The sequence below is a fragment of the Scardinius erythrophthalmus genome (genome assembly GCF_964197995.2).
Source record: "Scardinius erythrophthalmus genome assembly, chromosome: 18".
Classification (NCBI taxonomy): Eukaryota; Metazoa; Chordata; class Actinopteri; order Cypriniformes; family Leuciscidae; genus Scardinius; species Scardinius erythrophthalmus.
The window spans coordinates 34,099,741-34,127,547 of record NC_138238.1 but is presented as its reverse complement, the minus strand read 5'-3'; the positions used below and the strand labels follow the sequence as shown (position 1 = coordinate 34,127,547).

At 36.2% G+C, this 27,807-nt stretch overlaps 4 protein-coding genes across 4 annotated transcripts in view; 2 read left to right on the top strand and 2 right to left on the bottom strand.

Annotated features, from left to right (window-relative positions):
• Nucleotides 1–1,640: 1,640 nt before the first annotated feature.
• g6pc1a.1 (glucose-6-phosphatase catalytic subunit 1a, tandem duplicate 1) lies at nt 1,641–7,281 on the bottom strand. The gene is made up of 5 exons (XM_081392752.1): nt 7,044–7,281; nt 6,505–6,614; nt 3,841–3,946; nt 3,643–3,758; nt 1,641–2,607 (listed from the first exon to the last, which is right to left on the bottom strand). The coding sequence occupies exons 1-5, from the start codon at nt 7,259–7,261 to the stop codon at nt 2,096–2,098; spliced, it is 1,062 nt and encodes a 353-aa protein (XP_081248878.1). The 5' UTR covers nt 7,262–7,281; the 3' UTR covers nt 1,641–2,095.
• Nucleotides 7,282–9,976: 2,695 nt separating this feature from the next.
• g6pc1a.2 (glucose-6-phosphatase catalytic subunit 1a, tandem duplicate 2) lies at nt 9,977–13,233 on the top strand. The gene is made up of 5 exons (XM_081392756.1): nt 9,977–10,323; nt 10,398–10,507; nt 10,609–10,717; nt 10,811–10,926; nt 11,929–13,233. Exons 1-5 carry the CDS (start codon nt 10,094–10,096, stop codon nt 12,429–12,431), a joined length of 1,068 nt encoding a protein of 355 aa, XP_081248882.1. The 5' UTR covers nt 9,977–10,093; the 3' UTR covers nt 12,432–13,233.
• Nucleotides 13,234–14,470: 1,237 nt separating this feature from the next.
• On the bottom strand, nt 14,471–22,189 carry aarsd1 (alanyl-tRNA synthetase domain containing 1). The gene is made up of 13 exons (XM_081392747.1): nt 22,093–22,189; nt 21,649–21,777; nt 21,359–21,518; nt 20,502–20,559; nt 20,258–20,414; nt 18,868–18,984; nt 18,599–18,729; nt 18,454–18,520; nt 18,279–18,370; nt 17,445–17,499; nt 17,240–17,334; nt 15,760–15,927; nt 14,471–15,496 (listed from the first exon to the last, which is right to left on the bottom strand). The coding sequence occupies exons 1-12, from the start codon at nt 22,129–22,131 to the stop codon at nt 15,789–15,791; spliced, it is 1,239 nt and encodes a 412-aa protein (XP_081248873.1). The 5' UTR covers nt 22,132–22,189; the 3' UTR covers nt 14,471–15,496; nt 15,760–15,788.
• A 1,203-nt stretch (nt 22,190–23,392) lies between these two features.
• Nucleotides 23,393–27,807, top strand: part of sgms1b (sphingomyelin synthase 1b) — a 28,936-nt gene continuing 24,521 nt past the window's right edge. Inside the window, exon 1 of the mRNA XM_081392748.1 lies at nt 23,393–23,782. The gene's annotated coding sequence lies outside the window, so the exon portion shown is untranslated. The remainder of the gene's footprint in view (nt 23,783–27,807) is intronic.

Sequence of the window (27,807 nt, the reverse complement as noted above, 5' to 3'; positions counted from 1 at the left end):
AGTCTGTGATGTAACGGTCCGCAGACTCTCCAGGCCAACAAGCGCATAAACAAAATGTTCTGCACTTTGGCCTACTACGCCCATCACAAACCCCACAGAAGAACAAAATTTAAACGTCTATAAAAGACGTTAGAGAAAAGTAGGCAAGGAAAGTTAATATTTAAAAGCAGTCCTTAGGAGGAAAATTAATCAATATGGATGTCTTTTTTTAGAAAAGTGAAATATTTTATTATAAAAAAACATTTTTAACTAACCAAACACAAAGTAAAAAAAAAAAAAGAACTTTCACGTTCTAAAAGAACTCAAACCCAATTTAATGAATTAATTCGTAACATAGAGAGCCAGTGTGTCCACTGGATCTGGAAGAAATGAACAGAGGCTTTGGTGATAAGTTTTAAGTAAAATAGAAACAAACAACGTCTCCACAATGTAAACATTTATTCTTTCATTATGCAACATCATGTGCAGTTAAAGTAGTCTGTAAGTAAAACTGAAAGAAATGCATGCATGCATTTACATTGTTAATGGATAAAAATAAAATAAAAAATTATAGGCCTATCATTGAGACAATATTCCATAATTAAAGTCATAAAAATATGCCTAGAGATATGCTTGGCTTAGTACTGCATGTATGTACTTATATAATCTAAGTTCAGTATATAACATAATACAATATAATGGTACTCAAAAATCGCCTATATATATATATATATATATATATATATATATATATATATATATATATATATATATATATATATATATATATATATATGCAGACGATTTTTGCTAATGTTATTTATGTGTGTCCAATTAAAAAAAAAATGGATCTAATCTAATATGTAGAATCTGTTCTTTGTTTATCTAAAGCCAGGTTTTGGTAGGAAGTTAATGTGTAGCTCCAAGTATTCTAAGTATAATATAGTTGAATGGTGCAATAACTCGCTTTGAGATGAATGATCCCTATAACGGCAGTCATAGGAACAATGTACAGAACACAGGCGTATACTGTATGTCCAGATCATGACTGATGGACCTTTGAACATAAGATCTGAATGAAAGTTACTTAGTGAATGGGCCAGCCTCCTTTAAAACCATTCACATATAACAAGATATGCAGGGAGGCTCCATAATATGAAGACTTGCCTTTCTCAAATAATCTTGGAAAGATCTAAGTCTAAGTGATAATTACAGCCACATAAATTCATCATAATCATGCGAGAGGAGGAACATCTTGAAAAGTTCTGCTCTGACAACAATTCAATGTCTCATAATGCAGAACAGAACCATTTTTATACAGCAAACTAAAATCACAGGACAGTTCAAAACAGTTTCAATTATATTTTGTATCCACTAGTGCTGTCAAATCGATTAATCGTGATTAATCGCATCGAACATAAAAGTTTGTTTATATAATATATGTTTAATATTTATACACACACACACACACACACACACACACACACACACACACACACACACACACACACACACACACACACACACACACACACACACACACACACACACACACAGACATTAACTTTCTTGCTTACCAGCCACTGTGGCTAGTGGTTTTCCAAACTTACTACCCTTTCAGCATTTCCACAATTTTGACATCAACACCATGGTGAAAAACTGCCATTTAGATATTTTTAATATTATCTTCAAATTTGTCTGTAGATAGGCCTATATTAGGCTGCTGTCACTTTAAGACCTCACACAAGGACCCATTATACTGTTACACATGGACTTTTTTTCTCACTTAAAAAAATAACTGACTGTGTTTACGCGAATTATCGCCAAGACCGCCATTTTGTCATTAAACAGTGAAACTGCGAAATATTTATATATATGTGTGTATATGTACACACACGTATTATATTAACATAAACTTTTATGTTGGATGCAATTAATTGCTATTAGTAGGCTACCCACCCATCCTGTACATGCCATCTGAGGTATTTTTGAAATGGTGCACAGCAAAACCGTTTGCTGAACGATTGCATTTATCTTGAAAATCGGTTGCAATGCAAAACTGCATTAGTCAAACTCTATGGTTTACCATTCACCAAAGCTTTGCCCAAATATTGCACTACATGTCCTTTTCATGCTTGTTTTCATGTGAAATCCAAGATATCGCTCCAGGAACAAGTGCAGTGGGAAGCACCAAAGCAACAGCACACTTGCCGAATGACAGAAGGTAGAAAAGTACCTGGTTGCTTGAGGAAAATGTCATTTTATCCAGGAGCTGCAGCAACACCAAAGATACACCAATACACCCTGTCCTGAAAGAGGCGCTGCTGTGTTTCTTGCTTCTTGTTTCATTGTCGCGAGACAAGTGAAGACCAAGCCCCAGGCCGAACAGGGTGCCCATGTTCCTCAACAGGCTGGCGAAGGGGGAGGAGTCCAGAAGGACCCAGTCTGGATTCACACACCATTTCTGGGCCTTTGCCAATGTCCAGAGCAGATCCACACCCAGAGCTTTCAAAAGCACATATAAGCCCACAGCAAAGAAGAGCAGGAACAGCGTCACATTGAAGTACTTTCTCAAACTTGCGTTGTAGATCCACTGCACTCTGGAGAATGTTTCTGCTACAATTATACCTGGAAATAAAAGACCAACAGCTGTCATAGTGTCTGCAAGCAACATACAATGCCAATGCACAGTAGAGTAAACTGTAAAGTAGTTGCTCATTCCCCCCCCCCCCCTTGATCTATTATTTAATTTTAATTTCTCAATTGAAAATCATTTTGACATTTTTGGGGTGGGTGATACAACTGCCCTAATATCACAATAAAGGAGAAAAAGCTTAATAGGATGAAATTCTTGGAAATAACCGAGTAGTTTGCCATAATCATTTATTATTATTAATAAACAAATTATTAATAAACAAAACTGCTCCACTGCTTATTTATTTGAAAACTTTTAGCTTCCAAATAACTGTGTGTCAAGATCAAAAAGCCTATCAATATATTGGATAATTACCAGAAAACGACCGTAAACAAAACGTTTCTGAAAGGGTTATTATAGATAAATAGCAAAACACACTGGTTCAGGTTGTAAATTGTCATGTGGTGCAACTTCCATATATATATATATATATATATATATATATATATATAAGCTAATGATTTATAGTCATTACTTTTTTATATATTCTTTAAAATGGTATACAAGTGTTTCTGAACCAACATAAATGCAAATAGCACATTTTAAAGAACTATTTTTTTTGTCTTCCTAAAATGTCTTTCCTAAAAGACCTTATGTAGCCCCGCCCCTTTTCAGCGCTACGCTCGTTGTCGTTTGACTTCCGGTTTTATTTTCACAGCGATCTTGCGTGTTTATGAATGAACTGCTCGTTTTAAAATCTTCCCGGTCTACTGACATTTGTTAAGACATCTGGTTTAAACATTACAATCCTCATGATAACTTTCGTTAACTTTCGTTAACTTTATATTAAGTAAATCCACTTCAAAAGCTAATTACTCTTGGACCATAGAATGGCATAGATGCCATAGAAATATATAGAGCGACTGCAAAAACGGAAGTTCAAAGACAATATTCTAAAGATGGCGGCGCCCTTGTTTCTCTGGCTCATAAGGTCGAAAGATCCACTTACGAAAAAAGAAGACACCTACCTGAAATAACTCCACTGATAACTTGGTGTGGAAAATGGGCTGCCAGATAGACTCTAGACATGCACACCAGTAACTCCACCAAACCCAGAAGCATCCAGAGCATCAACTGTAAAAATCTAAAAGCAGACATTATTGTATATTTAAATATTAAGCCCTTAAAACAGTTATTTTCTTGAGATGATCAAGACTCAGACTCACCTATAACTCAAATGAGGCATTTTTCTTTCAGCAACAATGGAAAGCACTGCTGTAACCATTACATACCCAACTCCTGCAGAACCCATGGCATGACCCGACGGGCTCCCTGACAAGAGAACCAAACAAGCACAGTGGTGAACACCAGTGTTGTTGAAAAGTAAGGATTACAATATTGCGTTATTGCCTTAAGAAAAGTAACTAATTGAGTTACTTTTTATGGAAAGTAATGCATTACGTTACTTTTGTGTTACTTTTTCCTCATCTGGGCTGGGCTTGCGTTTTTGTTTTTAATTCTAAAAAAGTTTTATTTTTGACAAATCTAAAGGCCCTTCACACCAAAAGTGAGCAATAAAAACTAAAAAATGAAACACAAATGTGATGCTTATCTTAAGTCATTTTTGCTTGGTTGAATGGTATACAATGCTACAATATAACCATCATCAGATCTCGACAATAAGGACTGGCCGATGGCCTGGAGCCAGTGTAAACGTTGTTCGGGACAGTTGACACAACAGTCACTTGCCCGATCAGGCCAATGCTGCATCACGATTCACGAAAGTTTATCATTTGCATGTTTTAAGCCTTGCCAATTTAAATATTGAAGTTCAGGAAGACGCGAAAGAAAACTCAATGCAAAAGTGTGAGAAGTTTGTTGTACGTCTTCTCAGACAGTGTGCGAATGCTGAATTGAGCTCTTTTTCACGTCTTCTTGCACTTGAATTCATGTCTCTATCACGTCTTCTTGCACATATTCACACAAAATTACGTCAAAAAATGCTGGTCAAAAAAACAGTTTGTATATGTAATATCTTATGTGAACATAAAAAGTTGACAAATAAAACGTGTGTGTAACAGTATTTTGCAGCTCTTAAAGTGACAGCAGCCTAATATAGCCTACCTACTGCTGTCTTTGTTTTATGTTAATCAAACAAATGACAAAGAAAAAAAAATCAGTCACTGCTCTCGACTGAATAACTTTTGTAAATTTAATAAGGATTAATCTATATTTAGTCTATACAGTGAAGACTATGCAGTGCTATTTTACATACATTTGATTATTAATTTTCTCTACCTGAAAATTACGGTTTGACTTACCTGAAAAACATGAAAAGCAGTGTTTATTTTATTTATATGTTTGTACTATTGTAATTTGTTTATTTAATCTTATTTTATTTCTGACTGTTTGTCTTTAACAATATTTTAAATTTATGAGTTAGGCTTGTAGTTCTTGGTGTCACAATCTTATTTATTAACATTATGGGTCAAAAATAATGAGGATAATATGGCCTGTTTTATTTATTTATTACTTTTTTTTAGTGGTGGGGTCAGTGAAAAGTTTGTCAAGACAAGTAGAAAAATCCTTAGCGTTGAGCCCAAACGCCTCTAAACTTACTCTCGATTTTTCTCAACATGTGGACATACTGTAAAAAAAAAAAAAGTTGCTGCCTCAAATTTTTAAGTTCAATCACATTGGATGTTTAAGTCAATTCAACTTAATCTACATTAAACTGACTTTAAAAAATGAGTTGAATCTTGTATAACTTTTTAAAAAAAGTTAAAGCAATGTAAAAAAATATGTTGTCATAACTTATTGATCATATACTTTTTTACAGTAGGAGAGCTGTCAATCAATAAATGGAAAAACTAGCAACTTGTGTTACTTATTTGAAAAAAAAAGTAACAGATATTTTGTTGCAAATTAAAAAGTAATGCGTAACTTAACTCGTTACTTGAAAAAGTAATCCGATTACAATAACTCACATTACTTGTACACTGAAAAAAAAATATTCGTTGATTTAAACAAATGCATTACGTTCAACTGTTAATGTAGCTGAAATCAATTGTGTGCAACCACTTACCATACATTTTTTTATTAAATTCAACGAATCATTTTTTTCTGTGTAATGCGTTAGTGAACACAGGGCAATGGTTAAACAGACATGAATCCTTACAGATTACCAAGATAGATCCGTTCGGGAGCTTCCCAGCTGAAACCAGCCTAAACTGGTTTGCTGGTCTTGGCTGGTTTGGTTTTCATACCAGTGAACTAGCTTAGGCAAAATACCAGCAGCCATTTAGATAAAATATCAGTTCATGCAGTTATTTATGAGCCATGTTAATTGGTCCAGAGTACTAAATCTGGTCAAGAATGAATGGATACTTGGCAGCAATATGTGTAATATTACTATGTGTGACTTCACTCAAAGACGGCCCTTGAACTGGAACAGGATGATAACCAGGTGCCAGATCCATTTCCATATGAGAGATTAGATCAGCAGAATAGATTAGTTAAATTGCATAACTACTGGTATACAGAGTAGCAGATTTTATTTGGAGATGTATATGTAATTATAAAGTAATAAGAAGAGGATATAATGTACAGTCAGCCATTTATAATTGCAAAAATAAACCCAGATTGGGAAAGCTTTTATTTAGCAATATTGACCGATTTATTGTATATTACAATAACTTACCAAAATAAATGAATAAACAGAAATGAAATAATTATTTGAATTTAAATACATTTTATTGAGTGAGAAGAAAGAGACTTGTAGAGAAAAACGAGTGATTATGGTCAAGTCATTATACAAAACTATTTGACCAGAGAACTCTGTGATTGACCAAACAAAATCAAGTATTTCAGGTAGCTGTGCAATAATATACCTGGTCCGGTTTCACAAGTGATGGGGAATTGTTGCAGTTCAGGATGTTTCATAGGGCCATAAAACTTAGTCTCATTCACCCACCAGTACGGCCTCTCACCGAAAAGCACCCTATGAATATATCAAAAATTCATATGGATATAAAAAGTCATGGGAGGGAGAATAGGAGCACAAAGAAAACATTGAACACAACTTGCATGTTTTATATTAATAGAAATAATATTTCTGGTCCCACTTTACATTAAGTGCAATACGGGTAAGGTTAGGGACAGGTTTGGTAGTATGAGTAGTTTTAACAGTCTAATTACAGATTAATATTATTTTTTTTAATATATAACTACAATGTAAAGATGTATGTACACAATAAGTGCATTGTTTCATTAATTTAAATGTCAGTACATAGTGGTTTAAGACATTTAATGTAAAGTGGGTCAATATTTTTGATAATGCACAAGCTTATTCTTGTCACGTAATATTTTTTGTTTTTTAATAAAAAATATGCTTTTTAATTAAGAATATGCAAACCAAAGAGCATCTCACCACTTCAGGACGAGGTTTAGCCAGTCTCCGACCACGGCCACCCAGATGAGTTTAACACCCACGTCTCTGCGCAGATGAAACCAAATGGGGAAAAACACAAAGAATGTGGTGTGGAGATCCGCCACCGAGGAGACCCACTCAAACAGATTCTCATAGTCCCGGTATTCTGTCTGCAAACGGACAGCTAGGTTCACCCCCCAGCTGTGAAGCAGGTCCATCTCTGTAGCCTGAGATCGGGACGGTCACCATGGACAAATGCACTCGAGAGGGAGGATAGACACAAGGTGCAGGGATGGGGGTATGAAGGCAGCCTGCCAGGTTTCGTCTAAACTCGGACCCCAGTTCTCTGTTCTAGTTGGACTTTATTCAAGGCTAGATGCTTTGGTTTTGTTTGCATGCTGGCTGGAGGACTCAGGGGCCCTCGATTTCATGACCTTTGACCTGTGATGACGCTGATGAGGCAAACACTGATAAAATGATGAGTGGACACACCGATTAGTTTTGTCTTTGGTTTCATGGAGCGTGATGTCACTATGATGACGTCTTAAAGTGACGCATTTAATGCAAATGACACTATTTGAATGGATCTGTCTGACTTGTTTGACAAGCTCATTGATCCGTTCATGTTCTGACTTGTGACATTTTGTTTTGTTGTACTTCATAGTGTTGTGTTCTTACAAACAGATGTTTATGGGCTCTTCCCTTGTGAAAAAGAAGCACTTTAGCATACTTTTAAGAAAGGGCACTTAATACGTAAATTGTGTACTTTAAAACAATATACTTTAGTGTATTTGGAGGCATGTTAGTTACAATTACATGAAAATGTATAATAGTTTAAATTTATATTAAATACAATTAGTGCTTTTTGACCCACTTAAGTAGGACTTATTAACATCTTTATACGTAATTCATAATTACTTGTTATAGTGTTTGAAATAGGGTTAAAGTGTATTGCTGAATGTAGCTTACCGACAAGCATTTACTCTACTATCCCATGAGGCCACTGGAGAGGCCGCAACTGATGCTGGTAGGTCACCTGACAGTAACAACATGGTGGATGTATATGCCCGAATTTCATTCTATATAGAAATGTTTCATTTTAATCTTTGGGAAGTAAGTTTAAATTCAAATATCTACGATTTCAGACGCACCCATAGGATACAAAACTCCATTTCAAAAAGTTTTGTACCAGCAAACACCACTCACACTTTCTTGACATAGTACCTATCTATTTTGTTAGATGTAAATATTGTCTGTAAATATATTTGATCAAGGATGAACAAACATCAGCAAGAAAAAACCTGATTGCAGTTTAGCTTGTCATTTAAGCATTACAGATCAACTTAATGAATTATTTACTTATTTAACACACATGTAAACAAGCAATTCAATGCAAATCAGAAACTGCTTATGTAAGCAGCCAAATGAATGCCTGTCTTAGAGTGATAGGTTCCCACAGCTCTGAACAGGATTCCCCTTCTTGTTTGTGGAAAATTTTGCCCTAGTTTCTCAGAAGTCAAAATGACGTAGGTCTATAGATTAATTACACACGTGTTTGTTTTGGCAAAAAAGAAAGTCAAATGGACTGCAAAATAAAATAAATAAAAAATAAACAAACAAAAAGTATTTTTAAAAAAAGTACAGTGTAAAGTATTTTTACTTTAAGGTGGTATTTACAATGCAGCCTTTAATTTACGTGGATTTAAATAGAAAACAAAATGTAATACTTAAAAGTACATTTTAAATTGAAATTTTTTAATTGCATTTAAAAAATATATGCCATGGGGAAATAATATGGTAATGCAAATCTTATTAGTGCTATAATAGGCTTAATTTTCTTAATGTAACATATACGCTCTCCTGCCACATTATTAGGTACACCCATCTCTCTGGGTTCACAGAGAATGGCCCGAAAAAGAGAAAATATCCAGTGAGCGACAGTTCGGTGCATGGCGAAAATGTCTTGTTGATGCCAGAGGTCAGAGGAGAATGACCAGACTGGTTCATTGCAACCGTGCAGAAGAGCATCTCTGAACGCACAACACGTCAAACCTTAAAGCAGACGGACTACAGCAGCAGAAGAACAACTGAGGAAACCGAGGCTACGATTGCCTGGTTTGATGAGTCTAGCTCTGATATAGGGTCAGAATTTGGAGTAAACAACATGAAAGCATGTATTCATCATCCCTTGTCAGCGGTTCAGGCTGCTGATGGTGGTGTAATGGTGCATGCGAGGGATATTTTCTTGGAACACTTTGGGCCCTTTAGTACCAATTAAGCATTTTTAAATGCAACAGCCTACCTGAGCATTGTTGCTGACCCTTTATGTCTACAGTGTACCATCATCTGACAAAGCTCAAATCATCTCAAACAGTGATCATGACAGTGAGTTCACTATACTCAAATGGCCTCCACAGTCACAGATCTCAGTCCAGTAGAGCAGCTTTGGGATGTGGTGGAACAGGAGATCCACATCATGGATGTGCAGCCGACAAATCTGTAGCAACTGTGTGATGTTATCATGCCAAAATGGACCAAAATCTCAGAGGAATGTTTCCAGCACCTTGTTGAATCTACGCCATGAGAAAATAAGGCAATTCTGAAGGCTAAAGGAGGTCCAAAATAGGTGTACCTAATAAAGTGGCCGGTGAGTGTAACTTAATTGTAAGAATCCTGCATAACCTATTATTTTATAAATTGTGCAAATAGATGTAGACTTGTCATAATTATTACAGATATATATAAAACAAAATCCAATTACAGATGTTGACTGAGGCCGTATGTGTTTTTGAGGTCGCAGAAGAGTTCAATGATTCACTGTTACGTCTTTTCTATGTCCTTTTTCTCCTGAACTTGTTTGTGCGTTATCTCTTCTGACAGGACAAACACGCTCTTAACTCTAGCGTTTTTTTTTCTGTTCCACTCTGTGTTTTATTACACATGTGCAAGGTTCAAAGATCGGTTTGTCCATGCGTTGTGGTGGTGGGCCTGCTTGTATAAAAACCACAGGCAGGTGGTGGAGGACTATCACTCTTGACTAGCTCTACAACATGAATGCTGTGATGGATACAGTGCACGGGTTCGGGGTGAGTAGCACCCAATACCTGCAGACCCATTACAAAGACGCCCAAGGATGGTTTCTTTTCGTCTCCTTTGCGGCAGATCTGAGGAACACCTTCTTCATCTTCTTTCCCATCTGGTTCCATTTGAAAGAATCAGTCGGCATCAAGCTCATTTGGGTGGCTGTGATAGGAGATTGGCTCAATTTGGTATTCAAATGGTAAGCAAAGCCAAAAATGAGTCAAATGAAATCATTAATTGACAAAAAAATGACTGTTGATTCATCTATTCAAGGATCCTGTTTGGAGAACGTCCATACTGGTGGATCCATGAGACTTCCTACTACATCAACAGCTCAGCGCCACATATTGAACAGTATCCCATGACCTGTGAGACTGGCCCAGGTGCGTCTTCCTCTTCTAGAAGTACCACACTTGTCCTCCTAAAACCTGTTTCATCATACATCAAAAGACCACTTTGATCACTTCTCTGCTTCTTGATGCAGGCAGTCCATCTGGTCACGCTATGGGCGCTGCTGGTGTTTACTACGCATTGGTCACCTCCATCCTCGCCATAATGCTGAGCAAAGAGAAGAAATCACCGTCCAAGAGCCTGTAAGTCAATCTTTAGCATAATTAGGTTACTTTTCAAAATAGATTGTTGCTTCTTCAGTACATTTAAACGTAATTATTTATTTATTTTTTCAGATACTTGCGTGGTTCACTTTGGGCACTCTTCTGGACGGTCCAGGTCTGTGTATGTCTCTCTCGAGTCTTCATCGCAGCTCATTTCCCCCATCAGGTTTTCGCAGGCGTTATTTCAGGTAGGAATCTCACAAAACCATCATCAATAGATGAAACTTAAAATTGTCTACTTAAAAGTAGTTTTTTTTATTTTTATCTGAGTGCTTCATATTGAACTTTTCCTTTGAACTGAACCCATGACCTTGGCATTTCTAGTTTGGAATAAAAACGATTTAATGTTTTTGAAAGAAGTCTCTTATACTCATTAAAGCTGCATTTATTTGATCAAAAATGCAGTAAAAATATTGTGAAATATTATTACAATTTAAAATGACTGTTTTCTATTTGAATATATTTAAAAATGTAATTTATTCCTGTGATGCAAAGCTGAATTTTCAGCCTCATTACTCAGTGTCACATGCCCTTTCAGAAATCATTCTGATATGCTGATTTAGTGAAACAATTCTAATTATTATCAATGTTAAAAACAATTTTTGTTGCTTAATATTTTTGTGGAACCTGTGATAGACTACCATTCAAAAGTTTGGGATCAGAAAGATTAAAGAAAATACATTAATACGTTTATTCAGCAAGAACACATTAAATTGATGAAAAGTAACAGTAAAGACATTTATAATGTTACAAACGATTTCTATTTCAAATGTAAGCGTTCCATTCATCAAAGAATCCTGAAAAAAACGTCTCAAAAAAGTAGCAAAAACGTTTTTCAACAGAACTATTATTAATAATAATTGAGCACCAATAAAATGTGATATTGAGCAGCAAATCGGCATATCTGAATGATTTGTGAAGGATCATGTGACGAAGACTGGAGTAATGATGCTGAAAATTCAGGAATAAATTACACTTTAAAATATATTCAAATAGCCTGGAACACAGTTCTTCTAAATTGTAATCATTTTTCACAATATAACTGTTTTTACTGTATTTTTAATACAGAATGCAGCAGTGAGCCTTCTTTTAACATTAACACATTTTTTTACCATTAACACACTTTTGTGCCACTGGAGCACAAAAGAAATGTGTAATAGTCTTAACTTATTTATTTGTGTTCTTTACAGGCATGATTGTTGCGGAGGCTTTCAACAGACAGAAATGGATCTACAGTGCCAGTCTAAAGCATTACTTCAACGTCACGCTGTTCCTGCTTTCGTTTGCGGTGGGCTTGTACGTGCTCCTGAAAGCTCTGGGTGTGGATCTGCTCTGGACCCTTGAGAAAGCCCAGAAGTGGTGCGTCAATCCAGCCTGGGTCCATTTGGACAGCACACCGTTCGCCAGCCTGTTGAGGAACATGGGCACCCTGTTCGGGCTGGGACTCGGCCTTCACTCCCCACTGTACACGGAGAGCAAGAAGAGCAGCAGCACTCGCGTCAGGATCTCCTGCATTGTCGCCTCTCTGTTTCTTCTGCATCTCTTCGATTCCATCAAGCCTCCCACACACACGGCTGCTCTCTTCTACCTGCTGTCTTTCTGCAAGAGTGCCACTGTTCCCCTGGCCACGGTCAGTATCATCCCATACTGCGTGTCCGGAGCCCTCGGTTTACAAAGCAAGAAACAGCTTTAAGCTGGGAAAGAACTGTACAAGACTGTAAGCAACTGCACAACTATTTACAGTATTTCAGACTAGCACATTTTCCAGTTCATCCCATCAGTCGGAGGAACACTAACTGATCAACAACTTGCCTGTTTAACTGTGTTTTCTAACTGAGGGATGCAGATAACTAGTTTAAGTTAAACACTGCTATATTGTACTGTTTATGATAATGTGTTGTGTAAGTGAATTTTAGAATTTCTAATTTTATATCTTAGGGAACGTTTACACGACACCATTTGCTACTAAAAATAGAAACCTTTTTATGCGTTTTGGCCGTTCATTTACACGACAACGCATTTTGGGGGCTGAAAACGATATTGTTATCGTCTCCAAGTAAACTACAAAAACACAAATGTGTGAAAACGGTGATGTCATTCGCATGCGTATTACATGCTCAGTCTATTGACGCGTAGTGTTTCTTTAAAAAAGTGACATCGCCAACTACTGGCCTGGCAGCCATTTTCGCGGATCCTTGTGAACGGGATCATTTTGACAAGGTTGTCGTCTGTACGTGAAACAACACAAAGGAAAAACGTTTCAGTTTTTAGTACTGTTGTGTAACCGTCCCCTTAGTGCTTTTGGATCTAGATGAAAAGGTCTGGTATTTGACAAAGAAGTAAGTTCTTTTTTGAGAACTGAAATAATAAAATATACAAAAGTATATATAGGATGACAAATTTTGTCCTAAGATGTGTACTTCTTTGGATGTATTTTCTGTAATATTCTATTTTTTTTGGAAATTCTTTAGGTCTTTTTTTTTAATAAAACTCTGAAAACATTTGCTTTTCACTTGCATTTTTTAGGTTACATTTTATAAAGAAATCTATAATGTGTATGGCAAAGCGTGCAATTCAGTAAGCCAAATTCATGTAGTCATTAATATGAGGTCATTAAAATGGCATGCTGCATAATACTTGGGAAAAAGTTTAAAATACAGATTAAAAGAGTTTTAGGTGTAATATTAAGCACACAAAAGCATTTAACATCAACTATCCATCCGATGAACCAAATCATCTTCAAGAAAACAAGGTGTGAGTCAAACATGCTCTTCATTTGATATGCACTGTACAGCCATTACCTCAAAAACTATATGCATTTGAAGATTATGACAAGTTTTGTGGTACAGTAGGATATGAGTTAGTCATGTGTCTAGCAACATAAAGTATTGGAACATTTTCAGTCTTCAACCAGCTTTACTTCTGGTGAATAAAACTACAAGGAATCCCTAAGACCGAAATGGTTTGGCACTATGGCCCTGTTTAAACCTGGTATTAGGATGCGTTTTGGTCAATTGGATCTAGTTGAGGGAGACACATTCCCGTTTACACAATCCGTCTCTTTTGTCCATTTTCAACCACTTCTGTCCTGATTTCTTCGAGGGGAGGATGGGTTGTATGGGTTTTTTCAGATCTTTCAATCTAATGGACAAAATAAGCTCAAGCAATTTACAAATGAAGCGCCCAGAGACGACGGAAAAACATACAGAAATCATCAGCTTTCATTTCTGCTCTGACAGTCGCAAGACCAGCCGACCCTGTGAGTGCGTGTTAGAAATCAGGAATGATGACAGAACATTGTGCTTGGTATGTTTTTCATCTTTAAACCAAACTTGGGTCTTCAGCAAGCAAAGTTTAAATCCCATCTGGCTTTCCATAATGTTTATGGTTAAGTAGGTGGTCTTTTATGGCTGTTGGAACGCATTCGGCCACATGAGCGTTCACACAAGTAATCCGCTTGAATGAGTTTTCAAATACATGGTTGAAAGTGGACAAGCTCAAAACATTTTAGACCCCATTTACACTCATATTTAGCATCACCCACTTGTGATCAGATTGATCAAAGTGCATCTTAATACCAAGTGTAAGGGCCTAAATGTACACTGATTTCCCATCCCTATGTTGTGACTTTAAAGGGATAATTCACACACAAATAAAAATTCTGTCATCATATCATCTTCTGAAGAACAGCACATAATTTAATGCAGCCCAATGATTTAACGCAGTGTATTTAGATTAGATTTTATTCATATCCTTCCCACAATAAAATGAGATACATTTAATTCAGTATTTTCTGACAAATAATCAACAAATCATGAGCAATATGGCCATTTCTGAAGGGTGTGCATTAATTCAAATTAACAAAGCAAAAAAAAAAACAAAGAAAAAAAACCCCTCATAGATACAGTAGGACTCCAATTTACACTCTCTCTAAATCAGCTGTAAGCTTAACAGTATCATTTCGGTTTCTACTTTGTTTTCAACAAAAATAAATTAGTATAAAAACTGAACTTACATGGGCTATTTAAGAATCATGAAAAAACGTTACACGTTAGTACCCTTAAAATGATTTCGGCGACCCTTCACTTAAAGCATATATATATATATATATTGCATTATAAAAGTATTTGAATGCATTAATTATGCCTTGTATGTATAATGCACCTTTTAATGCATTGTATGATCTCATTAATAATTACAACCAGAGTTATAATACATTATAATACTTATATTACGCCTTTAGAAAATATAATGCATTAAAACACATGCCAAACAACCAGTTTCGCATGTAACAAGAAATCTGCAAATATTGCAATGCATTATAACTTTGGTTACAATTATTTATGAAAAATTATAATGCATTATAACACATTATAAATACTTTTATAAAGAATTATACATACTGGCTTTTATGTATAAGATCATTATTAAAATATTATTTATAAAATTATTTAAATTTGAATGCCTGAGACAAAAAAAAGGGGAGGGGAGAAAGAAATAATTAACATTTATAAATCACTATGGATGGACAGGAAAAATTAATTGTCTGGAGTACTTACAGTAGAAAGTGATGAAGATGATAAGTATACATCACAAGGTTTATTTAACATACAGCCAACATGCGAGACAGCATCTAAAAATTACCGGACACTGAAGTGAGCACAATGAGGAACTTAAATACATAGTGATTATGAGTCAATGACGAACAGCTGTGATGATTGGTGTTGGTCTCCATGGTGACTGATGCGTGGCGGCAAACTAGAACAAGAAACACACATGATGAATGTAAACAAAACAGAAAGTCCAAGAACGTAAAACAAACTGAACGTGACTGTGACACTTCTGTAGTGCATCAAAAGTAGAAATGGAGCATCTATCAACTAAAAGTGTAAAATGAAGTTTTGCGACACATTGTGCGCTTCCATTTAGACAGTTTCCTTGCAACTCACGACACTATCTGGTTTTGACGCACTTGCTGCACATGTTCAGTGTAGACAGAGTCTGGATCATCATCAACGCACCTGTATGTCAGCATGTGTCTGCGGTTGTTTTACTCCTCTCCTGCGGTGAGTTTGCAGCTATGCTCCCGCAATAAGGACTCAGCCTCTGCCCTCTTCACCAGACTGTTGGCTTTACCCTGGTAACGTCCAGCCTTTCCAGCTCCTTTACCCTGCAGCAGCTCTGACACTCTACACATCATGACATCAACAGGGGAGCATTTCATTCAGAAGAGTGGCACCTACTGGAAGCATCACTACACAACATTATTCTGCATGCAACAATTCACTTTGATTTATTACAGGATCATTCTCTTGACAGGCAGTGTAAATCCTTCTAAAGCTAAAGGATATTAGCAAAAGCAACAAAAGTTGTAGACAGTAAATAAGACGGAAGAATGGTAAATGCTGTTTTTTTTTGTTCCCCCTGAGTTTTGTCTGTAAATGTGGTGCATGTTTCAAGCTGTGAAACATGTGACTGTAATTTGAATTCTTTTCTATTATTGTGGCATCAAGTATTTAAGATATGGTAGTCACGAGTGGGCGGTCCTTGGCCAGATTAAGTTGCCACTTTTTCTAAGGCCTCTAAATTATTAGAGGCCTGAAAACCCTGTTGTACACAATCGACTACATCCCTTCTGTTGTCTGACTCATAGTTTATACATTTTTAACAAGTAAACGGCCTTTTAGAATAATCGTGGTACACATGTCTTTTTGCTGTGAACTCTTTTCTGATTTATGAAGTACACATAAGAATCACTTTTAAATTGTTAGTAATATTTCAAGATGAACATAAAAAGATATATATATAAAGATTTTTTAATTATGCTAAAATGTATGCATCAAATATGGTTCAGGCTTTTGAGGAACATTTATTTGTTCATCTCGCAATTATCTTTGTATTGCATTGCATTATATGTTTTGCTTTCACAATAAAAACTAAATAGCTTTTGTCATAAAACTAAGCACTTTAATATCATCTTAATAACATATTACTGGGAGATATAAAGTGACGACTGATATTTATATGCATTTTATTCAAGTAGTCTGTTATATACTCATGTTATATACTCATATTTTGCCATAAACTGTAAATATCAGCAACTGCATTCATTTCATATTTTTTTCCTCCTCGTGTAAGCTCCATATTCTCACAATATCATAGTATATGAAGCCTGATGCATCAAATATGATGCTCAACAAAAACACATTAGCAAAACTTTTTTGAAAAAAAAAAAAAAAAAAAAAAATTATATCATATACCAAAAAATGAAAATTCTGTCATTAATTACTCACCCTCATGTCGTTTCAAACCCGTAAGACTTTCGTTCATCTTTGGAACACAAATGAAGATCTTTTTGATGAAATCTGAGAGCTTTCATGTCGGTTTGGAACGACATGAGGGTGAGTAATTACAGAATTTTCATTTTTGGGTGAACTATCCCTTTAACAGGGTTACAAAAAATTGCCAGCATGAAAAGACTTAAATTAGTATTGGTCTTACCGAGGTCCCACTTCAGTGACGACATTCTCAGGCCCTGCGAGCAGGAACAGTCCTGCACCCTTCTCCTCACCCACGGTCAGGAAGATCACTGTGTCCTACACAAGCACAGCAATGAGAGTGCAAACTACGTGTCAATCTCCAGAATGGGCATCTGTGAATAACACTGCACATACACTCTATTCCAGGGATAAAAGATGTGGTTCACCTGAAATCCAATTTCATTTGCGATGATGTTCATGAACTCATTATCACCATCTTTGCTGTGAAAATATCACCAAAAGGCAGAAAAGTTGACAAATGGACTGAACTTTTCAATGTTGCCCTAATATTTTCATGTTGAATATCTTGTTTTATCTGGAATTACATCAGGCCATGGAAGTAGAATGGGTTGAGAACGGCATTTCTTGCTGATTTCCTTCCCTCATAAACCTTTAAAGACTCGGGTTTCAACTAAAACGGAAAACTTTTTATGCGTTTTGGAAAATGCGTTACATGACAACGGCGTTTTGGGGGCCTGAAAACGATACCATTATTGTCTCCATGTAAACTACAAAAATGTGAATTTGTGAAAGCGATGACGTCATGTGCATTATGTGTTCAGTTTATATGCACGTAGTGTTTCTTTACATCGCCAACTACTGGCCTGGCAGCAGAGTACAGCGTTTTTAGTTGTTTTGGTGGATCCTTGTGAACGGGATTGCTTTGACAAAGTTGTCGTCTGTACGTGAAAAACACAAAGGAAAAAGTTTCGGTTTTTAGTACATTGTTGTCGTTTAAACACCCTGGAATTGATAAATTATATAATATTGCAGTTTTATTATAAATTATTTGATTTAAAATTCATATATCCTTGCAATCTTTAATCAAAATAACTTCCTAGCAGGGACTAGGAACACAATCGTCCAATAGCAAATCACAACCAACCATTGATCCAATCCATATCCGATGGACAACATCAAGCCCCGCCCTACATTTTATCTTGTTCGAGAAGCTGTTTCACTCAGACATAAGACTTTAACAGGAGAAGTTAAGCACGCACTTGTGTAAGCTGAAGAAGTTTCCTCTGTCCATTTTGTTTTTGAAGTTTTGCGCTATCAGAACAGCCATATCCCTCAGGATAGTAAGATTACTCTGTCACAGAAACAGGGTAATGATTAATAATTGTTAAAGTGAAAAATTAATCATTGTTGACTTGTTGTTCTACAGTAGCTTACCTTCTGAAGACGTTTGACCGTCTTCTGTATCTTGTCCACGGCATCAACATGCTCATCAGCCCCTGTCCTAATAGATCACACGAACAAACGTTAGTTTGTCGAGGAGAAGCAGATAGGTCACCTGATTCAAAGGAGAATAACTCACTTGAGGAGGACGGTCAGAGATTTTTCAATGTTGTAACTCTTCTCAGCATACTTTAGCACTCTGTTGCCCGCTATAAAAATCAAGTTGGTTTTGTTCTTCTTCCCTTTTTCGGTCCCCAAAATCTTTATAATCTAATGAGCATGTAAACACAAATTTTGAGTAATTAAACAGCAGAACATCACTGAATAATATACTAAGACTATGGCTGACAGGTTAAGATGGGAGATCAGATGACCTAAATTGTGCTAGACAAGGACAGAAGGACTGACCTGTAGGTGACTGAGGTTGGACACATGAGTCCCACAGCACATGTTGGCGTCTACGCCCTCAATGTCAATGATCCTGATGGGTCCAGCAAGGTCGTCAGGAAGACCACGGCTTCTTACCTGTTAAAAAAAAGTGAATCAAATGTGACAGTAAAGACATTTATAATGTTATGAAAGGTTTCTAATTCAAATATATCTAAAAAATCGCCTTGTGAGCATGAGACTTCTTTCAAAAATATACAAAATATAAACAAATCCAAACCTTCGGACAGCAGTGCATATTATAGTTTTAAGTTTTGAAAATGACAGATAATACACTGTTACAAAATGACTAACAGTTAACTCTAATTGATGGAGTGTGTAGCTTTTCATTTCTTAAACAACCATGTAGGAAGACACACCATGGCCAAACAAACTGATGCACCTCTCGATTGAAATAACATCACAACATTTATTTCTATCAAGGGGTACATCAATTTTTGGTGAAGATCTTGTATTGACAATGCAAGAGTCCAGCACTCTGTGAAGTCTCCTCAGAACATCCCAAAGACTTTCAATGAGTTTAAGATCTGGACTCTTCATGCTCCTTCCCAATCATTCTTTCACAGTTTGAGCCTGATGAATCTTGACATTGTCATCCTGAAATATGGCCGTGATGATTCCTACACAGTTGTTTAAGAAATGAAAAGCAACACACTCCATCAATTAGGGTTAGAAGAACTGTTGCCAAACATATAACATGCTAAAAAACATAATAATCACTGCAATAAAGATCTAATCATTGACTCTTAAGCATTTGCCTGTTTAAATCCAAAGAGTGACTTTTTTTGGGGCAGGCAGTCAGTGTGTATGATATGTTGTGTTATATCTGTTAATCTTTTCATCATTACTGAATTGAATTACTGAAAATTATTCACTGAAATACAGAAGATAATTCAGTCATTCTATATACGAAGAGTTCAGATGCAAAAGCCTCTAAGTGCCATCTGAAATTACCTTCTAGAATGATCATTTTTATCAAGCTTGTATGTTTATGTTCACTTATTTCACTTCAATGGCAATGAAAATTACCTATTAATTGTCATTAAAGTGAAATTACTGAACTAAAATATACGAGCTTGATAAAACTACTCATTCTAGAAGGAAATTTCAGATGGCACAGAGTTTTTTGCATCTGAACTCTTCATATATACATTCTATATATATACACATGACTTTGGCCTCTACAACTTACAGTGTATAATGTAACATGTTTTGTTGGGAATCAGAAGATATCTGCCATTTTAAAGCCTGATTAGATTTGACTTGGATTCTTACGTACCTGCTTAGGTAAATGTAGTATTTGAGATTTCTAATAAACACTATAAGTAGATTTGTGAAGATGCCCACATGCCTTCTCCAGAGCTGGATCATCAATGGACAGAAGGTTGACAGTGACTGGAATGTGTGCACGAATTTTCTCATTCACAGCAGCCTCCAAAGCGTCCATTTCTCCGGGCTTCACCGAGGCTGTGTCCAGCTCTATGCTGCTCCGCTGACGTCCCAACTCCCTGTATCATTTCATAACCAGCATGCTTTAACATTTGATAATCTAATTTATTTTAGAGTCATTTAATAGATCCTACTAAAACTCTTACCAAGAGGTAGTTTTGTATCCAAACATCGTCTCAGCTAAAGCTGTGATCAAGTGCTGACCTTTAAAGAATAAAGACAACATGTACGCGATAAAATCAGTCTGAGCTTAATTTAATTCTATAAATCCTACTGTATCATATTTGATACACAAATTTCTCTAAATTATCAGCATGTTAAAGGTCTTTTAGTATAATTGTAAAAACATTCTAAAACCACCCCCCTGTTAGATCATGGTACATGTGTTGTTTTGTTGTGAAATTGTGAATAAAACTGTAAGAATAGCTTTTATATTGTTAGTAATATTTCTAGATGAACACTTACTGGACTGAAGCCAGTTGGGTTTACTTGATTATCCATACATAATCTTTTAGAAAAATCATGTTGAAATGTGAGTATCAAATATGATCTATCAGGCTATTGCGGAACTTTTATTTGTACATCGCTCAATCATAATTTATTGCATTGCATTATATATTTTGCTTCCACAATGAAAACTAGAGGTTAAAACAGAGGTTTGATCATACAACTATTATCATAAAAGTATTTAAATATCATCTTACTAAGACATCCTGTATTACTGGGAGATAGAGTTACAACTTATATTTAAATTTTACATGCATTTTATGCAAGTAGTCTGCTATTGCTATATTACAAGCTACCAGAATTTCACCATATGAATATTAGCAACTGCACCAAATTGCATATTTTGCTCAGTTTGGACATCTGAATACAACTGAGGCGTTTTTTCATAAGTTAATATTTTGTCTAAATAAACTGTTCAATAATCTTTTCCACTCTTATTTTATTTCATATGTCAGGTTTTGGTTCTCCCAAACACATTCCTTCCTTCCTTCCTCACCTGAATGCTGCTGCATGTGGTCAAACCGTCGCTCCCAGTCCAGTTTGATGTGGACCTCCTGACCCTCCTCCAGGGCAGAGCTGATGAAATGCACAGCCTCTGGACCCTGCCTCACCACACGCAGGACTGGGACACCTCCGACCGTCCCATGATCATCAGGCTGGGAATGATGAAAAGACATCAATCTCAAATCAAGTTCATGCTATACAAATATATATATATATTTGGGGATTGTTCAAACATTGTGTCTAGTTACCAGCATTGCATGACATTAGAGAAAGAGAACTTACCTGTCCTCCACCCTCTGGAAACAGAATAGTGTCTTTCAGATTCACATTAAAACCCTTCAGCTTTTCTTTTTTCCCATTATTCTCTAGTTTTAATTCTGCAGGCACGCAAGACACGACAGACGTGTCAAACTGTAAAAGGCAAGTGGACAGACAAACAAAAAGGACATTGACTTTTTGGGTTGAATGTATGTAGCTGACCTAAATATTCCTGAAGTGACAAATGCATTTTTACACAATATTAAACATACACTCTTGATTAATATCAAATCAACATGTGTAATAATAATTATACATGAACTGTATGCAGAGAAGTACAATCTCTGCAGCTGTCACTGCTGGACATGTGCTGTCATTAAAACACTGTTCACACATTCAGGTAACTTAATGCTCTTCATACACTGCTCTGGCGCTACAAATGTCTTAAAATCGGAAAAAGTCGCATACCTCCAGCAAATAACTGTCCCTCTGACACTGAAAAGCCATGTTTTCAGCAAACGAAAGTACAAGTGATCACTTTGCTACTATAGTCGCCACAGAAAGCTCAAACACAGACAATTTTCAAAATAAAAGTCTCTTGAGTAAATTTTTTTTTCCCATGTAGTTTATTTATTTCTGTATATAATAGATATACAGATCTATAGATCTATATATATATATATATGAAGAGTTCAGATGCAAAAGCCTCTAAGTGCCATCTGAAATTTTCGTCTAGAATGATAATTTTTATCAAGCTCGTACATTTAAGTTCAGTAATTCCACTTAAATTACAATTAATAGGTTATTTTCATTGCCATAAAGTGAACTTGCTGAACTTAAATATACAAGCTTGATAAAAATGATCATTCTAGAAGAAAATTTCAGATGACACTTGAGGCTTTTGCATCTGAACTCTTCATATATAGATAATCATGTATATCAATGTAAGACATTTTGCCCACAGCCACTGTTTTCAAAATAAAAGTATCTTGATAAAACATATTTTCAAAGTTTCTCCCATGTTGTTTATTTATTTCTGTAAATGTGTATGTGTGCATCTGTGTATCCATAAATCATGTAATGTAATCTTGTTCCAATGTAAGACATTTTGCCATAAAGCTACTTCAATATTTTTGTGATGTTAAGTTATAAATGCATAAATAATTAATTTAATACATTATTAATAATTTGCCATAGCTGGAAAGTAGATCGTGTGTTTTATAAAAAAAAAAAAAAAAAAAAAAAAAGAGAGGCAATTCCCATAAAAATCAACTCCGGGGGTAAATATATGGCCCCTTCTTAATATTTTTTTTTTCTTAAACTAGTAAATGTAGTTTATCATCAAATGGCACTTAATTTGACAGATGTCAAGAAACTTATATGCACAATGTAGACTATAGACTTTTTTTTTTCTTACTGGAGTTTTGTGTGAGGGGCCACTCACATTCTTGACCAGAAGGTGGCGCAATTGACCACAAATGACATAAAGTCTAAAGTATATAATGAAAATAATTCTGAGTGTTTTAAACGCGGCGCATATGAACATACTATCCACTATAGACCTACTAATATGTCAATACGTGTGTTGTATATGCTTGCCATGTGTATTTGATATATATATTATTAGGCTATAATATCCTACATTTTAGGAAATCTTATGTTATGCAGTAAGAATTAAGCAATAAGTCACTTAAGGGCACGGCCTATGCCAGTAATTGTCTCAGCAATCAACAAGACAATCAATAATTGCATTCAACTGCAGACAACAGCCCATTAACTGTGAAATTAATATGGCACGACTTCGATTTTCTCATTCTCATCCTTTTTGCCCCCACACCCACCCTAACACATGAGGTCTTGCCCCGCCTTCAGGGAGGTCAGTGATCATCACAAATCCTAGAAAACTCTTTCGGAGACCTACGTGCCTCTGTTACCAATAATTCAATACACTTCACCAATTGATTTTTCTATGCAACTCCCAACATACATGCGTGGAGTGAGTGAGTGAGTGAGTGAGCACGAGCTGTCTAGAGTAGCGGATCTCTTCAAGACGTTCACAATCCCAAAGAAGAAGAAGAAGAAGACGTTCTCAGTGACTTACTCCTGATGAATCTCAAAGCACACGCATCCTGTGGGTTTGTGAAGATGGGATTTCGTGGTAGGTTTCCGGCTGCATTACAATCTCACTGTATTCCCCGAATGTAACAGCCTGAACTGGAACATTCGAACGTGTTTGCGGTTATAATGTTTCATCTGTTGCTCTTCGCAACTTTCTGCGGACCTGAGTGCTTACCGTTGCGTTTGCCCTGATGAATGCTAGAGCTGCTGCTGGCTTAATGTCGTTGTGTTGTTCCTCTTTTGCGAATTCATCATGAATGCACAGCTTGGAAATCTTTGATTTATGTTGTAGCTATTATCAAATAGTGGCTGGATGATATTGTGATCTCGAAAGGTTGTAATCTTTCTCATGATGCCAATGTTAGCCTAGCATTTTACGATTTCTTATTTTTATTTTTGAGGTACTTAAAAAGACAAAAGGGACTCTGACAGCAAACGATGTTGGAAATGTAAGGCCTTGGCTACAGGTTGCTATGCATTATATCGTAGATGGAAAATCTGTAAGGGAATTGTGATTTCTCCTGGCCTGGAAAAGTCATCGTCTTACCATGAACCCTGTAATGTATATCTCCGTAATGTGAATGCAATTGTTTTCAGTTGTTTTTGTAAGTTTTTATTACATTTTTCAACCCAAAATCTGATTTAATGACTCTAAAATTTTATATAAAAGTAGCATACTTAAAAGTTTATACTTTAAAAGTATGAATGCACAGATTTGTTGAAATTGATAATATTGTGGCCGATATTTAGATTCAATAACTACTATTTTGTCCAAAGAAATCTTTTTAAATGTTACAAGTGAGTCTAGGCATCATACCATTAAATTTATTTATAATTTATTAAATTATTGGTTTTTATTAGAAATTAACTTTCAGTGCTTGATAATCGGCAAAGCTAATCAGTAAAAGTTTACAATGAGGTTCAGTTCGTTAACGTTAGCTGCATGCATTCAGTATTAGAAATTAACAAAGAAAAATACTTTTTAAATCTTTTTTTATAAATATTTGTTATTTATTATTATTTATTTAATTTATTTTATTATTTATTTATTATTATTTATTATTATTTATTTTTTCATAAATATTTGTTATTTATTTAAAAATAAAAATAAAAAAATTGCATGTACTGCTTTAGATTAAACTGAGAAGGGTCATAGCACTTGCATATTGTTGTCCTACTGTTAGTTTAACTGCTTCTATTGTTCTCATTTGTAAGTGGCTTTGGATAAAAGCATCTGCTAAATGAATAAATGTAAATGTAATGTAATGGATAGTGACAATATGTCTCATGGATAGTTCCAAAATGAAATGAAAACTACTGAGTGAGAAACGAATTCACTTCTACAGAGTTTTAGTGTCAGTACTACATTAAACTACTAATATATATATTCCCATATATATATATTTTTTTTTATTGTATATATATATATATATATATATATATATATATATATATATATATATATATATATATATGCAAGCATATTTGTCTCAAATAATTCTGTATTTTCAGCTTCAGAATTAGCCTGACTTCGTTATACTCATATTCTAGTCAGAATGTGAGTCTGATACTGCTCCATAGGGCTTCGGTTATGAGGCGTGTCTTAAGAGAAAAAAAGGAGAAAAAAAAACTCTGCACTCAATTGGATAGAGTAGACCTACAACCAATCAGAGCAACGCAGTAAGTGATAAATGCCTTGATTGCGGTTCTCTGTTCGTCTTTTAAAATGAATGCGCTGTCGATTTCTTTTATAACAGACGCGATAGCGGAATCTAAACATCTCAATTCTCCAGCTGCAGTCGTCTTTGTTGAAAACCAATTCAATCCAAGCGCTCTTTGGTGACATGGGTGATTACGTAACCGCAGATCATCTGTCCATCATCGATTAAAGCCCGCCCTGGCAATTTGATTGGCTCGGCCTTCTGGGAGCCGAGCATAATTACTCCTCAACGGATCGAGTCCAGACCATAGACAGTAAAAGAAATGGACACAGCGACCCCATTGGAACTCAATTGAGACAAGTGAAGCCCGTTTTCAGCGATTTCTTAGCACTTCCTTTCCTGACGCGCAGACTCAAACCGAGCAAAGCGTTACACGGACCACGTGAGCAACCCGTCTGTCTTCTAGTAGCTGTGCCAAGAGAAATCTGAATCATTCCCTTCCGAATCTTGCAGAGACGGAGAGTGTGATTAGGAGCTGTCCATGAGCTTGGAGCAGGAGAAACTTTTGCTAAGTATTCTGATTAATTATATTGTCATTTTGCCTCCACGTCTCCCCGATTGCCCGCGAGCTTCTCCTCCCGTCCATACGGTAATCTCTCTAGTGTGCGACAGAGAGTCGCGTGGTTATGACGCAATCGTTAGCCTACTTTTACAAAAACTGCTTCTACGGGGCCATAACATAAGCTACAAGGTAATGGAGCATTTTATACATTGTCGTGTTTCTTTAGAAATAAAAAATGGACAAATGGAGTCTTCAAACGCCTCAGATGTAAAGTTATTCACTGTCAAAGTGACGCCAAAATGAATGGAAGTCAATGGGATTGCTAACGCAAGTGAAGTTCTGCTACAAGATGGCGGCACCCGGTCGACTTCAACTTCCGGTCGACTTCCTTCCCGCTTGGTCCAGACTAGTGATGGGTCGTTCGCGAATGAGCCGGATCTAAGAGCCGGCTCTTGTAGGTGAACGACGGGAGCCGGCTCGCATATCTGAAGAGCCGACTCTTTTTAAAAAAATATAGCCTATTGAAATTAAATCATTATGTAGGCTAATAATGAAATAATGAATAATTTGAATTGCATTTAAAATAATTGACTAATTCAAAAACCAACAAAATATAATTATATAGGCCTAAAGGCACACACACATTTGTTTCGACTGTCTGATCAGCCTCGCATTCTATTCCTGTCAATCATACACGCGATGTCAACCAATTAAACTGCATGAGGGAGGGCCGAGCAAACTCACACACACACACACACACACACACACACACACACTAGAGATGCGAATAAACCGCGGATCGGGCGGACGACGTGACGAAAAATAATATTTTAATTAAATTCGGGCGGGTGGCGGTTGAACCAAATGAAAAAAGTTTGCCACTATGCAAATCTGCAAGCTAGAGCCCAGCTGTCAGTACTATTGGAGGAGGCCTAAACGTCTCTTAGATGAGACCGCCTGGGTTATTTTGTTATTTTGTTTCGATATTATATTTTAAAACAGCCAATCATACCCTACCACTATGGAATATGCATTTAAAAGAGAGACAGATTATGGTCTGAAATGACTCAGAAATGACATCGGGCAGTTGCAGTGCAAGATGTTCAGAAGAACGCAAGAGCTAAACTTCTACAAGCTCAATAATATCCACATTAAAAAGTAAAAAAAGAAGGTAAGAAAAATAGTCAGTCATAACTTTGCCAATTAATTAGATGTGCAAGGCAAGCAGGCCAGTTTTTGGGTTGTTATGGACAATTAAAAATGTGAATATTCACGTTGCACAGTTGTGTGGTGGACTTTCAGCGAGTTAAAACATATTTTTTAAAGAGCCGTTTGTGAGTCAAAAAGAGCCGGCTCTTTTCAGTGAGCCGAGTCAAACGAGCCGGCTCACGAAAAAGAGCCGAAATGCCCATCACTAGTCCAGACCTAGTCTCGCGTAGCCAGACCTTCAGACTGACGGCAGAAGGTCTGGACTCTATCGCAGCTTTTCTTGGCCAAGAGGACGTTTGACTGACATATAACGCAACCAATCACAGTTCGTTTTGTTCTGCGTCATGTTTAGGGGCGTGCCAATATAATGTCGATGTCCCTACAATAACAGACCGGCGTGCATTTAATAAATTATTCATTCAAGAACGTTGTGCAAGTTCACTGCAACAACGGAGCCGCAAACTTCACATACTTTTGAAAATCCAGCGTTTAGTTGATCCTGGTAAGCGCTTATTTGTCTCAGTTGTAAACACAACGGCTTTCTTCTTCCACAAGGGGTTTTGGCGTCACGGCATTTGTTTCCAGACGGACCGTTAAAGAACGCGACACACACGTCTCGCGGACATCCTGTGG